This window comes from Pleurodeles waltl, chromosome 7, assembly GCF_031143425.1.
Source record: "Pleurodeles waltl isolate 20211129_DDA chromosome 7, aPleWal1.hap1.20221129, whole genome shotgun sequence".
Lineage (NCBI taxonomy): Eukaryota > Metazoa > Chordata > Amphibia > Caudata > Salamandridae > Pleurodeles > Pleurodeles waltl.
In genome coordinates this window covers 1457090994-1457106610 of record NC_090446.1, presented here as the reverse complement: position 1 = coordinate 1457106610, position 15617 = coordinate 1457090994, and the positions used below count along the sequence as shown (strand labels likewise).

The 15617-nt window shown below is 45.2% G+C and overlaps 1 protein-coding gene across 3 annotated transcripts in view; it reads left to right on the top strand.

The window, feature by feature from the left end:
• The window catches only part of LOC138246477 (uncharacterized), a 194570-nt gene that overhangs the window by 15416 nt on the left and 163537 nt on the right, over window positions 1-15617 (top strand). For all 3 annotated transcript variants that reach the window (XM_069201115.1, XM_069201116.1, XM_069201114.1), the window contains exons 6-7: window positions 6562-6612; window positions 13258-14481. In XM_069201115.1, the coding sequence (XP_069057216.1) occupies window positions 6562-6612; window positions 13258-14481 (1275 nt within the window). The remainder of the gene's footprint in view (window positions 1-6561; window positions 6613-13257; window positions 14482-15617) is intronic.

The following is a 15617-nucleotide window of genomic DNA, read 5'->3' as shown; positions in this document are numbered from 1 at the left end:
ATAACTTGTGTCTTTGCACCATTGCTCATGACTTTCAAAGGAAATAATTGACGACAGCATTTATGACATCATCCAGTGATACCAATACTCTGCTCCGTTTGCCTTAACATAACAACACAGATCACTATTTACTAAATATCTCATCTGAACTAACTAATGATGCATTCATTACATAACTATTAATCTATGTTGTTTGGCTATGAATACACCATACTATAATACTACATTCACTCCTATAAAAACATAACTCTTCTTTACACATTATCCCAATACGTCCTCACAAAACTTACATTTGTTTTAAAACACATTCAGTTTTGCGATAGTTGAAAAGCTTTGTAAACTACTGTCAAATAAACAACAGAGGCACCCCTTTCTGAGTAGCACATAAGCACTATCACAACATAAAGCAAAAACCCCACTAAACTTCACAACTGATGTACAAAACGATCAATAGCACAGTACTGCACACACACCTTAATGAAGAAACAACACCCATGTAATATAAACATTCTACTAGTACCACATGACCCCCACATCAACTTATGAATGTAATGAAAAATATTGAGCTAGTCAAAAGCGGGAACATACCTTCAGTCTTATGCATTTTATATAATGTACCTAAACATCTGTATAAGCAAACAAAGATTTTGTCTCAGGACCCTATACCCTATCTTAGTATATAATCACAGAGTGAAAGTGTAATATTCCCCTATTTAACCGCTATGCAAACATACAACTATTACTGCAGTAGAAGAAGACATCCACAATTTTGTTGCAAAATAAGAAACTTACCCAATAAAAATTGTTGGACTTGGCTCTTTCTGCAGGGTCATCCCCAAACGTTTTGCATTCACCCTCTTGTTTTCTCATCCCCTTTTTGTTGTACTATAGGACTTTGTGCACTTTATCACTGCTAATTGATGCAAAAGTGCCTTTACTCTCATTTAAACATTGTGAACTTGAGTTACACCCAATGGGAACATTTAAATTACTTTGGCACATTTAATTTACTTATAAGTCCACAGTAAAGTGATGCTACCCTGGGTCTGTAAGTTAAATGCTACTAGTGGGCACTCATTGTGGCAGCTACTTAAGTAACCCTTTAAACATGTCTCAGACCTGCCATTGAGGCCTATGCATGCAGATGTAACTGCCATTTCGACCTGGCAAGTAAAATACACTTTTTGCCAGGCCTAAACCTTTATTTTATTACCTATAAATCACCCATTGGGGAGTGCCTATACTGCCCATAGGGCAGGGTGCACTGTATTTAAAACGTTGGACATGTACTTTTAAGGTTTAAATGCCATTAGTAGTGAAACCTCTTAAATTTGTTTTTCACTACTGTAAGGCCTACCTTCCCTATAAGATACCATTGTGTTAACTTATTTCATTCAATAAATGATAACCTTTAAATGGGGGCAGGTTGCAATTTCGAGTTTGGTGTCCAAAGAATTGAAATGTAAACTCCACTTTAATGGTAAAGTTGGACTTCAATCCGTTGGGTGCCCGAATGTAACGGTTACGTCCTGGGCAGCACCGCTCGGGGGAAGTGCTAGCGATTCCCCAGGGGGCCTCACACTCCCCTCCCCTGAGCAGGGACGGAAGGGGAATCAGTTCCCCTTCCACCTCCCCCTCCAGGCCACCCGTGGCGTCTGATGACGTCAGCGCACGATCACACGCTGACCTCATCAGAGGCCTGACCCTCCATGCTGGAAGCTGAGCTTCCAGTGCGGATCGGAGGAGAAATGCAAAAGCACTTTTCCTCCGATCACATGGAAGGGCCGAGAAAGGCATCAAAGGAAAGGAAAGGCTTTTCCTTTCCTTTTATGTCTTTTTCAGCAATTCTGCTGCCTGATCGAGATGCGATCGGGCAGCAGAAATGCCTACTAGATACCAGGGAGTTTTTTTTTAATATGTATGCATAAGGGGAGCGGCCCCTTGGGCAAAGGCCTTTCCCCAGGGGGGGGCAAATTATTTTTAGGCCATTTCTTGCCCCCCCTTGGGGGCAGATTGGCCTAATAAAAATAGGCCGATCTGCCCCCCCAGGGGGACAGAAACCACTAGACATCAGGTTTTTTTTTTTTTATATTATTGAATGAGGGGAGCGGCCCCTTGGGCAAGGGCTGCTCCCCAGGGGGGGAAAATATTTTCAGGCCTTTTCTGCCCTCCCAGGGGCAGATCAGCCTATTATAATTTGGCCAATCTGCCCCCAGGGGGGCAGAAACCCCTAGTCACCAGGGATATTTATTTTTCTGTTTACTTTATTTTTTTGTATATATGGGGAACGACCCCTTAGGCAAGGGTCGCGCCCCTGGGGGACAAATTGTATTTAGGCCATTTCTGCCCCCCTTGGGGGAAGATCAACCTATTTTTATTAGGCCAAACTGCCCCCAAGGGGGCCAGAAACCATTAGTTACCAGGGCTTTTTTTTTGCGCCAATTTCACGCAAGGGGAACAACCCCTTAGGCAAGGGTCGCTCCCCTAGGGGCTGGGGGGTGGATTTATTTTAGGCTATCTCTGCTCCCCTTGGGGGCAGAATGGCCTATTTCTATTAGGCCGATCTGCCCCGGGGGTGGGCAGAAACCACTTAGGCACCAGGGATTGGTGTGTGTGTATTTTGTTTGGGGGGCAGCCCCTTGGGCAAGGGTTGCTCCCCATGGGGACACATTACTGTTGGCCATATCGGCCTATTTTTGTAAAGCCCATCTGCCCCCAAGGGGCGCAGTATGCCCACCAGAGACAAGGGAAGGTTTTTTTTTTCAAAATAAGAGGGTCAATGGGGCCAAAGTTGTTCTGCCCACCAGTGGGCAATGGGTCAATTACCCCCATCCACACCCCAGGGGGCAGAAAGTCAACTAGATGCCGGGGAATAAAAATGGTCCTGGACCCTTGGTGTGGCGTTAGCTCAACTCTCTCCCTTTGGAGAGAGCTCTGAACCATCCATGCAGGCCTACAGAAGGTAACTATTTCAGTGCCCTGTATCCAGCCTGCTCTCAATCACTGTCAGCCTAAACTTGTGAATTTCTACGAGTCTTGAACAAGCAGACAGCTGCGAGTGGCACTTTATGCACTTAGGTGCTTTACTTAACTGCAGTCTTTAAAATGACATATCTCTGGTTCTGCTGATTGGATTTTTGCCATTTCTATTTCAAATACATTAAATGTTACTCTATTTTTCTAAATTCATGTGAGATTTTTTTATGTGTTGGGTTTTCACTTCATTACTTTTTGAAGTGCTGCATAAATATTTTACACATTGCCTCTAAGTTAAGTCTGGCTGCTATGTGTCAAACATCCACAAAACTAGTCAGGGTAAGTAACAAGCACACCTTAAAATTAACCTGTTGTTAGACTTGGCTTCCTTGACATGGTTTCCCCTGTCTTTTTGCCTCGTCTTCCTGTATTTTTGACTGTGCTCTGGACTTCATTTGTGCTGGTTTTGGTACTCTGGGTACTTTACCACTGCTGATCAGTGCTAAAGTGCAATTGCTCTCTGTGTAAACTGTATGTGTAATTGGCTGTTCCATGATGGGCATATTTGATTTACTAGTAAGCCCCCAGTGAAGTTTACTAGAGGTGCCCAGGGCCTTTAAATCAAATGCTACTAGTGGGCCTGCAGCACTGATTGTGCCACCCACATGACTAGCCCTGTAAACATGGCTCAGACCTGCCACTGCAGTGTCAGTGTGCTAAGTTTTGAACTGCCAATTCGACCTTGCCAGCGTACCCACTTGCCAGGCCCAAACCTTCCCTTTTGGTACATGTAAGGCACCCCTAAATTGGGCCCTAGGTAGCCCCCTGGGCAGGGTGCAGTGTATTTAAAAGATAGGACTTGTACTGGTGTGTTTTACATGTCCTGATAGTGAAACACTGTGAAATTTGGCTTTCACTGGTGTAAGGTCTGTCTCTCTCATAGGTTAACATGGGGCCTGCCTTTAAATATCTGTTAAGTGCAGTTCCCATTGGGAGCAGATAGAGATTTGGAGTTTGGGGTCTCTGAACTTACAAGTTAAAAATACATCTTCCGGTAGAGTCGGTTTTCAGATTGTCTGTTTGAAAATGGCACTTTTAGAAACTGGGCATTTTCTTGCTTAACCATTCTATGCCTCTGCCTGCCTGTGGAATCCACGTCTGGGTCAGACTGACAGTTGGGCTGTTTGTGAATTCTCTCTAGACAGTGACACAAAGGGAGCTGGGGTGTAGCCTGCATATCCCAATGAGTCTCATGGGCTAGAGTGGGGAGGGAGGAGCTTACACTTACGCCTGAATGGACTGTGCCTGTCCTGACACAATGCAATCTCCAACCCCCTGGTGTGTGTCTGGGGCCAGGCCTGGGCAATGTAGGATCTTGCGAACAACAAAGACTTTCCTTTAAAGTTTACCTACTTCCAAAGCAGAAATTGGTATGAGTAGTGGACCCAAAACTCCAAATTCTAGATTACTTCTGGATTGAGAGGAACCTCTGGCAAAGATAAGAGCTGAATAGCTGGAGGAGGAGTACTGCCCTTTTGCCTGTGAGTGGGCTTTTCTGTGTTGGCCTGCAGTTACTGCTTCTGCCTGAAAGAGGACAAAGACAGGACTTTGTGGTATATTCCTGCTTGTGAAGAGTGTGCAAGGGCTTGGATTGAACTTGCTTCCTGTTTTAAAGTCTCAGGGCCATCAAAGACTTCCTTTGCCAGCACTTGGACTCTCTGCTGAGACTCCTGCCAAGTGGTGCCCTAGCCAGTCCCTGGGCCCTTGCAAGTTGAAGCTGGTAGAACCAGGGTGGAAATCCATGCACAGGAGAAGTGTGGGGAAAAGTTTGACGCACCACCTGCATTGTGGCTGGGAAATCAACACATCTCCTGCATTGTGGCTGGAAAAACAACGCAACACCTGCTTGTAGCTGCTAAATTCAACGCAAACCCAACACAGCACGGTTTTCCATCACAGTGTGGCCAGATTTCGCACTCATCATTGCTTGGCATCAAAATCAACTTGAACCTGTCCAGATTCAAGGTGCCTCATCCAGAATTTGATGCATTGCTGTCTTGCGGGAGAGAACAATTACGCATTGCCTACCCGACCAGAGAAGAAATGACGCACGGCCTCACTTGCGGGTAAAGAATTGACGCATCGCTGATGTGAGGCTTTATTTTTTACGCAAACTAGGTACTTTGTGTAACAACAACATTTCCATTGTTTACTATGGAGTAAGATTCTATTATTTAAAAAATTCAGAACTTCACTTGTGTATGTTGGATTTTTGTTGATTTGGTCTTGTTTGATTTAGATACATATTAGCTATTTTTCTAAACTGGTGTGGTGTCCATTTTGTAGTGTTTTCACTGTATTACTGTGTGTGTTGATACAAATATTTTACACATAGCCTTTGGAATAAGCCTGATTGCTTGTGCCAATCTACCAAGGAGGTGAGCAGGAGTTATCCAAGGGTGTATCTCCATTGCCATGACTAGACTGAGGGTCCCTGCTTGGACAGAGTGAAAACTGACTGCCAAACAGAGGCCCCATTTCTAACAGGATGACATTGGCTTGTCATCAACATATACTTCGGATCCTATTCAATGCTTAACAGTGGCTTGCATTGGCATGTCATCAACATGCACCTCGAATCTTATTCTACGCATGAAATGGCTTTCTTTGGCATGGCACTGACATTTGCCTGGTATCCTATTCTATGCATGCCAATGGCTTGCATTGGCACGTCATCAACATGTACCTCGGATCCTATTCTATGCATGCCAATGGCATACATTGGTGCATCATCTACATGTACCTCAGATCCTACTCTACAAAGGACGATGGCTTGTACTGGCACGTCATCAACATGTACCTTGGATCCTATTCCACACAAGACAATGGCTTGCACTGGCACGCCATCAACATGTACCCCTAATCTTATTCTAAGCATGACAATGGCTTGCATTGGCATGTCATTGACAAACATCATAAATACTAGTCTACGCATGACAATGGCTTGAATTAGCCTGTTATGGACATGTACCTCAAATCTTATTCCACACATGCCAATGGCTTGCATTGGCATGTTGTCAACATTTACCTAGAATACTATTATACTTGTGCCAGTGGCTTGCATTAGCATGTCATCGACATGTACCCCAAATCCTATTCTACGTATGACAGTGGCTTGCATTGGCATGTCAGCAACATGTACCTCGAATACAATTCTATGTGTGACAATATCTTGCTTTAGCATGTCAGAGACATGTACCTTGAATACTATTCTACACCCAACAATGGCTTGCACTGGCATGCCCTTGGCAGTTGTGATGTCCCAAATATTACTTTAAGCATACAAATGTGTTGCACTGCTTGTTCCTCACACTTCTGCTACCTCAGGTATTATTTCAAGTGCACAGTATTCCTATAAGCATATCCTTGACAGCTCTGAGTCTACGTTAACAAATAGTTGGTGTTGGCAAGTGAAATTCTGCTAGTTCAGATATTAATGGAAGTGTAGGACGGTTTCAGTTGACATGTTTTCACAGCTCTGCTACCCCGAAGACTTTCCTAAGTGTACTTCCACTGTTGTTTCAGGACCATCGGCCATCGAGACCCCAGAGGACAGGCTCTTCATAGACCTCAGTGGTGAGTACAAATCTTAAACTGTAATACTGTTGGAATCAGAGAGGCCATCATAGCCAGTTAATAAATAGGAAATGGTGTAAGAATCAAAGGTACTTTGGGCTACAGCATTGCCATATGTTCAAATGCAAACTATTTACCTACCTATGTCTGAGCTAAAACTCATTCTCTAGTCAGAGAGTAATAGTAGGCAAACAGTTATAGACGTGGCCGCAGGCCCACGTCACAGATCAGGGGGGTCTCTGGTTGTACTTTTATCATTGATGTTAGAATGGAGCAACAGAACCCTTTGGGGAATGTGAGACGTAACATATCATTGAAGATGAGGGGAGGTGCTGAACTAACTCTGATTGAGGAAGGGGCAGAATGGCAAAGAGATTAGGGGCATTAGAGGAGCTACAAGGAGGGGGCAGAATGGAGCTAGGGCAGAGCTGGCAGGAACGAGGCAGGAGGTGTAAGGAAAGGGGTTAAATGGAGTTGGCGACAGCTTGCAGGAAAAAGGCAAGTGGGGAAGAGTAGGCGCCGGATGCAGCTGGTAAAGAGTTGGAAGTGAAGAGGCAGGAGGTTTAAAGAGGTGGCAGACTGGAGCTGGTGAAAAGCTGGCAGGGAAGATGTGGGAGGGGTAAGCAGGATGCAGGGAAGAGTGGGGCTTTTAAAGGATGGACAGAATAGAGCTGGCAGGGAACAGGTAGTAGGGTTAAGGAGGGTACAGAATGGAGCCGGGGCAGAGCTGGCAGGGAAGAGGTAGTAGTTTTAAGGATGTTGCAGAATGAAGCGGGGGCAGAGCTGGCAGGGAAGAGGCAGTAGGTTTAAGAATGGTTCAGAATGAAGCGGGCAGAGCTGGCAGGGAACAGGCAGTAGATTTAATGAGGGTCCAGAATGCAGCAGGGGTAGAGCTGGCAGGGAAGAGGTAGTAGGTTTAAGGAGGGTACAGAATAAAGCAGGGGCAGAGATGGAAGGGAAGAGGCTGTAGGTTTAAGGGTGATGCAGAATGGAGCGGGGCAGAGCTGGCAGGGAAGAAGAAGTAGGTTTAAGTATGGTGCATAATAAAAGGGGGCAGAGCTGGCAGGGAAAAGGCAGTAGGTTTAAGGAGGGTTCAGAATGAATGCGGGCAGAGCTGGCAGGGAACAGGCAATAGTTTTAAAGAGGGTCCAGAATGCAGCAGGGGCAGAGCTGGCATGGAAAAGGAAGTAAGTTTAAGGAGGGTGCAGAATAAAGGGCGGCATAGCTGCAAGGGAAGAGACAATAGGTTTAAGGATGGTGCAGAATAAAGAGGGGGCAGAGTTGGCAGGGAAAAGGCAGTAAGTTTAAGGAGGGTCCACAATGAAGGAGGGCAGAGCTGGCAGGGAAGAGGTACTAGGTATAAAGATGGTGCAGAATAAAGGAGGGCAGAACTAGCAGGGACAGAGATGGGAGCTCTAATAGAACAGACTGAATAGATCTTTGTCTTGAGAAGCTGGTGCATGGAGTTGAGCAAAGGCTGACAAGGAAGAGGCAGGTGGTTTAGGGAGGGTGCAGCAGGAGCTCATGAAGAGGTGGCAGGGAAGAGGCAGGATCTTTAAGGAGTGGCCAGCTTAGTGCTGGAGTAGACCTGGCAGGAGAGAAGTGGGAAGATAAACAAGCATTTGGAATGCAATAGGTGTCGCATTAGCGAGAGTTAGAGCTGTTGGCATTGTAAATGATAATGACAACCTCGCAGTTGATACCTTATAAATATTTAGGCTTGCAGCACATTAAACCTTTATCAGAAATAAACTGTGGTTGTGCATTCTTCATACACTTTGCATTAGACTGTAAAGGTCTGAACAGCCCCCATGGAGCACCACAATAAAAATAACATTTGGAAGAAACATGGTCATGTAGCCATATACTCAGCCTCTATAGGACATAGGGCCAGATGTAGCAAGGCATTAGCGCCTCGCAAACGACGAAAAACGCCGTTTGCGAGGTGCTAATGCCCGCACGCGATGCAGAAACACATTTTGAGAGTCGGAACCAACTCGCAAAATGTGTTTCCGACTCGCAAATAGGATGGGGTGGTCCCTTTCTATTTGCGACTCGCACCACGATGTAAGTTGAATCCCGGTCGCAAATCAACTCGCAGTTACCATCCACTTGAAGTGGATGGTAACTCATTCACAAACGAGAAGGGGTCCCCATGGCACCCCTTCCTGTTTGTGAATTATCACAAAATTATTTTTTCAGAGCAGGCAGTGGTCCTTTGGACCACTGCCTACTCTGAAAAAAAACGAAAATTATTTTTTCAGAGCAGGCAGTGGTCCTGCCTGCCTGCTCTGAAAAAAACCGAAACAAAAGGTTTTGGTAATTTTTTCTGTTTGCAGTTCGTTTTCCTTTAAGGAAAACGGGCTGCAGATGGAAAAAAGAAACTGCTTTATTGAAAAGCAGTCACGGACATGGTGGTCTGCTGTCTCCAGCAGGCCACCATCCCCATGAGTGCCTAGACTCGCTATGGGATCGGAAACTGCGACCCACCTCATGAATATTAATGAGGTGGGTCTTTGCGACCCCATAGCGAGTCGCAGAAGGTGTCTGAGACACCTTTCTGCATAGCAAATTGAGAGTTGCAAATTGCGAGTCGGAAGGACTCCCAATTTGCAACTCACAATTTGATTTCTACCTACATCTGGCCCATAGTCACATAAAAAAGAAGGATATAGAACATTGCATTGTTATTATATAATCAGCCCCTTGAGGGCATAGTGTGTTACACATTTTCATGCCAAGCAGGCCTTTTAAATATCATTTAACTGTGGAGTTAGTGGCCCAAGGATTCAGTGCTGCAAGTTGTTACTAAATGTCCCTATAGAGTCAACAGCAGAAGGTGCAGTACCACTGGTCGTGGCTAGATGCCCCTGTAGAGTTAATAGCAGAAGCTGCAGTACCACTGGTTGTGGATAGAAGTCCCTGTAGAGTCAACAGCAGGAGGTGTAGGATTACTGACTGAGGCTAGATGTGCCTGTGGAGCCAAAAGTACTTAGAGTACAGTGCCACAGAACTTCTTTTGATGCTGGAGAATTACCAGGTCCTCAGTGAAATGGCTGAAATAGTTAGCCATGCTGCACATTAAACCTTTATCAGAAATAAACTGCGTTTGTGCATTCCATCATTCTCTTGGCATTAGACTGTAAAGGTCCGAACAGCCCCTACAGAGCACCACATTAAAAATAGCATTCAGAGGAAACATGGTCATATAATATATAGTCAGCTCCTAGAGGGCATAACCACATGAAAAAAGAATGACAAAGAACATTGAGATGTAACCGTGTAATCAGCCCCTTGAGGGCATAACGTATTACACATTTTCAGGCCTAGCAGGCCTTTTAAATATTTAACTGTGAAGTCAGCAGCACAAGGGTGCAGTGCCACAGGTCGTTACTGGATATCCCTGCAGAGTCAATAGCAGAAGGTGCAGTACCACTGGTTGTTGCTAGATGCCCCTGTAAAGTCAACAGCAGAAGGTGCAGTACCACTCGTGGTAGCTAGCTGTCCCTGTAGAATCAACAGCAGAAGGTGCAGTACCACTGTTTGTGGCTAGATGTCTCTGTGAAGCCAAAAGCAATCAGAGTACAGTGTCACAGAACACTGCCAGAACTTCTTCTGACATCAGAAGTTCAGAATGTCCCCCAAATCTGGAAACGGCTGGAGAAGTACCAGGTCCATAGTGAAATGGCTGAAATATTTAGCCATGTTGTACATCAAGCCTTTATCAGAAATAAACTGTGTTTGTGCATACATGAAACCATTATCGGAAATAAACTGTGTTTGTGCATTAGCAGAAGGTGCCATACCACTGGTCATGGCTAGATGTCCCTGTGGAACCAACTGAGTCAGTAGTGCCTTGGAGCAATTATCATCCTTCAGTCCTTGGAGAACATAGGGGCTGAATTAAGAAAATTGGTGCTGCACCCAGTGCAGTAGCGCTTTCCTTGCGCCCCCCCCTCACTGCCACCATGTGTGCGCCATATTTAAAATATGGTGCACTATGGTGCAGGGTAGAGGGCAATAGCGTCATGAGCTCTGCTAGGCTCGACCTAAAAAGGGGGTAGAATTGACCTGCTGAAGAGTTTGGGAGGTTTAAAGAGGGTACATAATTGAGCTGGGGAGGAGCTGGTAGGGAAGAGGCAGTAGGCTGAAGGAGGGAACAGACTTTAGCTGGGGAAGAGTTCGTAGGACTGAGGCAGATTGCGGAAGGAGGAGGGAAATAGAGCTACGGAACAGTTGGCATGGAAGAGGATGTGGGTTTAAAGAGGGGGCAGAATGGAGATGGTGACTTTCTTTCAGCACGGAGCAAACCGATGGTAGTCTTGTGCAGTTCGTGAAGAGCTTGCAAAGATGGGAGAAGAGCTGTATTGAAGGGGGTAGAATGTATCAGTGCTGTGCCACTGCAGAAGAGCTGGGAAACAGGTTAGAAGCTTTAAGGAAGGGAGAAGAATGGATCAGTGCTGTTCCGCTGCAAAAGGCAAGGAGGGTAGAAGCTTTAAGAAAGTGGGTAGAATGGATCAGTGCTGTGCTGCTGCAGAAGAGCTGGGAAGCGAGTAGAAGATTTAAGGAAGGGGGTAGAATAGATTATAGTGCTGTTATGCTGCAGAAGAGCTGGGAAGGGGGGAAGAAGCCTTTAGGAAGGGGGTAGAATGGATCATAGTACTGTGCTGCTGCAAAAGAACTGGGAAAGAGGTGGTAGAAGCTTTAAGGAAGTTACAGAATGGATCATAGTGCTGTGAGGCTCCAGCAGAACCGGGGAAAAGGGGGTAGAAGCACTAGGGAGAGGGGTAGAATGATCATAGAGCTCTGAGGCTGCAAAAGGCTGGGAAAGGGGTTAGAAGCTTTAAGGAAGGGGGGAAGCAGTGGAGAAGAGCCCTAAGGAAGGAGGTGGAATTGATCTTAGTGCTGTAAGGCTGCAGAACAGCTGGGAAGGGGAGGTAGAATATGTAAGGAAGGGGTTCGAATGGATCAGAGTGCTGTGAGGCTGCAGAAGAGCTGGCAAGGGGTGGCAGAAGCTATAAGGAAGGGGTGGAATGGGTCATAGTGTTGGGAGGCTACAGAAGAGCTGAGAAGGGGTGGTAAAATCTTTAAGGAAGGGGGTAGAATGGATCATAGTGCTGTGAGGCTGCAGAAGAGCTGGGAAGGTGGGTAGAATGTGTAAGGAAGGGGTTAGAATGGACCAGAGTGCAGTGAGACAGCAGAAGGGCTGGGAAGGGGTGGTAGAATCTGTAAGGAAGGGGTAGAATTTATCATAGTGCTGTGAGGCTTCAGAAGAGCTGGGAATGGGTGGTAGAAGCTTTAATGAAGGAGGTAAAATGGATCATAGTGCTACGAGACTGCAGAAGAGCTGGGAAAAGGTGGTAGAAGATTTAAGGAAGGGAGAAGAATGAATCATAGTGCAGTGAGACTGCAGAAGAGCTGGGAAGGGTGTAGAAGCTTTAAGGGAAGAAGGAAAATGGATTATAGCGCTGTGGGGCTGCAGGAGAGCTGGGAAGGGGGTAGAAGCTTTAAGGAAGGGAGTAGAATGGATCATAGTGCTGTGAGTCTGCAGAAGGGCTGGGAAGGGGTGGTAGAATCTGTAAGGAAGGGGTAGAATTTATCATAGTGCTGTGAGGCTTCAGAAGAGCTGGGAATGGGTGGTAGAAGCTTTAATGAATGAGGTAAAATGGATCATAGTGCTACGAGACTGCAGAAGAGCTGGGAAGGGGTGGTAGAAGCTTTAAGAAAGGAGGAAGAATGGATCATAGTGCTGTGAGGCTGCAGAAGAGCTGGGAAGGGCATAGAAGCTTTAAGGGAAGAAGAACAATGGATCATAGTGCTATGGGGCTGCAGAACAGCTGGGAAGGGGGATAGAAATGTTAACAAAGGGGGTAGAATGGATCATAATGCTGTGAGGCTGCCAAGCAGCTGTAAGGAAGGAGGGTAAAAGCTTTAAGGAAGGGGGTAGAATGGAGCTGAGGCCCCGGGGTTGCAGCTCCAAGGAATCAATCAGAATGTACCATAGTCTTATGCAGCTGGTGAAGAGTTGGTAAGGAGGGGGTAGAATATTTAATGAAGTTTTTTACTGTGTGAGGAGGCAGTGGGGTCTTGAAGGGGCATGGGCTTAGGGCTGAGCCCTGCCTGAGCACACGCTCCGTCTATTCCCCTTCTCCACCCTCACACACAATAAAGAAACACAAAATCTTCTGAGGCCAGCGCTGATGTACTGGGGTGATGGAAATACCCATAGCGCATATTGCTATGCAGGGCCTCAAATGAACAGCTGGAAACCCCTGGAAACCAACTCTGGTACTCACAGCTTTCACTGTATGATATCTCCTCTTGTCTGAGTGACGGGGGCAATACTGTGTGACACATGGTGGCACTATGTGAACTGGCAGACCTGACAATGGACCACAGTGCTGTTCAAATGGTAAAGAGCTGGCATGGAGTAGGTAGAAGCTAAAACACTGAGTTGACCTTTAGATGCTGATGAAAAGTAAGGGGAAGCCTTATATTGAAAATAGATGAACAGTGTCATTTTTACTTCCGAACCCGAGCCTGCTGTGTATGTTGCAGTGAAACTTTGCTAGGGACTGGAGGACAAAATGTGGTGAAGAAAGTCCCAGTGCACTACATCTGACCCTTTGTTTCTCATTGCATTAGGAACCGATTCTGTACATTACCTGGGGAAAGACTTCATCATTCCAAGCCCCAAGAGCACGGGCGAAGAGCAAACAAGCCTATATCTTCACTTTACGGTTTACTTTGACAGAACAACCGTCATCATCACTTTTGCTAAGATGAACTACAGGAAAGAACTCCACCTCAGAAAGGGGCAGACGGTCGCCATCACATTGCTCATCCCTTCGGAACTTCTGTCATATCAAACTCCTGGATATTCCATTCTTGTTACTTCAAATAATGTCATCTCACTTGCAAGTTCAACCAAACAAGGCGAGCGTATAACAGTCATCAATGTTCTCCCCATGAGGGTACTGGGGATCGAGTACTATGTTGTGACCCCGCCTGCGGAACTTGGAACCGCCAAAGAGTTTTCAATTTCCAATCATCAGAGTCCTAATAAGGTAGACATTTACCCAACTGCAACTGTGAATTTACAAGGGAAGACATACCCAGTGGGAAGTAAGTTTACCCTTGATCTTGAACCTTTCCAAGCAGTTTACTTACAAAGTAGCGATGACCTCTCCGGCACTAAGATCACAGCTACAAGACCAGTGCTTGTAGTGAGCCAGTCCAGCTATCCTGGACCAGATCCCAAGTCCATCCGTTTGTCCACTCCACTCTTGCCGGTTATCTTTTGGGGGAAAGCATTCCTGGTTCCTGCCCTGTCGTCTCCTGACAGTCCAGGCATAATCACTATTGTCGCCTCTAAAAGCAACACTCGCCTGCATTATGAAGGGGGGCCCCACAGGAAAACAAGAACCTTGGATGCAGGTCAGGTGGTCAGGATAGACGTGGAAGACCAGTATCCTGTGTACATCACATCAAATCATGCAATCCAGGTGACATATTTTAGCAAAGGGGGCAAAATTGAAGGTAAACCTGTGAAACCCTACGTAGTCAATATCTACGATGTCTCAAAATATGACACTGCTTACAAAATTACCGGGATCACCACATATGACAACAACTTTGCAGTCATTACACTATGGACCTCTGCTGTGCCTTTAATCACTTTGGATGGACAGCCGCTTACAGGCATTCAGTGGAAACCTATCCTTGGCACGAAGTACTCCTGGGCAATATATGACCTTGGCAAGAATACTGCCACCCGCACTATGCGAGTTCCCAACATCCCCTTTGGATTGCTGCTTGTCCGATTCAGCGACAATAATGTATGTGTATCTCCTGCTACAACCATCGGTGGTAAGTCATTTTGTTTAAATGTAGGTGTCTTTCTATTTGAGTAATGGTTGGTGTCCTTTTTGCATAGTGCCACTTTTGGTGACCATTGTGTAGACATTTATTCGCAAAAATGCCCTCAATGTGGACAAAACTGCTAAAGCAAACAAACTACACAACGCATGGGCATGCTGAAAAAAGATAATATACAAAAATGGTGCAGGCACAACAGAATAACACACTCATAATCAATTGCCATGCATGGTGATGATAAATGTATTATCTGCGCTGCACCAACAAATAATAGATAATGCAAAGGCAACTTCAGGTATCTAATACAACAAGTTTTGATTGAAATTTGCACCTGAGCAAACTATTAATAACACAGCAATCTAACCGAAATGCATTGAGACCAGTGCATCTCACACAATGTTGAGAGCCAACGGCAAAAGTGGAACTCACACAAGCGATTCATTGTGATATGATGAAAATACAAAATAATTACAGCGCAGCGCATCTCACACAATGTTAAAAGTCAACAACATACAAGTGATCCATTGTGATGTGATGAAAATACAAAATGCTTAGAGCGCAGTGCATCTTACACCATGGTTTGTTAATGGCACAAATGGAGCTCACACAAGTTATCCATTATGATATGCTGAATATACAAACCACGCTAAACATATCTACTATGCAAAACCCAGTCCACTATTTAACAAAAACAGGATCAACAGCATATAAAAAATGAAGCAGTACTGGAGCAACATTCAGTATCCATTTTCAACAGGCAAATACATGTAAAGACATTTCAAGCAAAGCTTTTGCTTTTATTAAAGAAAAAGCAGCTTCAACAAGAGATCACTGAAAATGTAAAAACTGTTAAAGTGTATTTAATAGGATGCACCCTAAGTATTAGAAGGCACAGACAGAAGTTACAATGTGTATGTTTTTAGATTCATGACACTTCAAATCCATGCAGCTCACAGAGTATCAATGGTGAGATGAAATCTGACCCAAAGGATAGACAAACTATCTACAAATCTAGCTCTTCACTATGGAAATATGCATCATATTAACAAACAATGGCATATTCCCGCCTAAATTCAAGATCCTGGACATGTCATAATCACACACTTATTTAAATGCTGTTCTACACC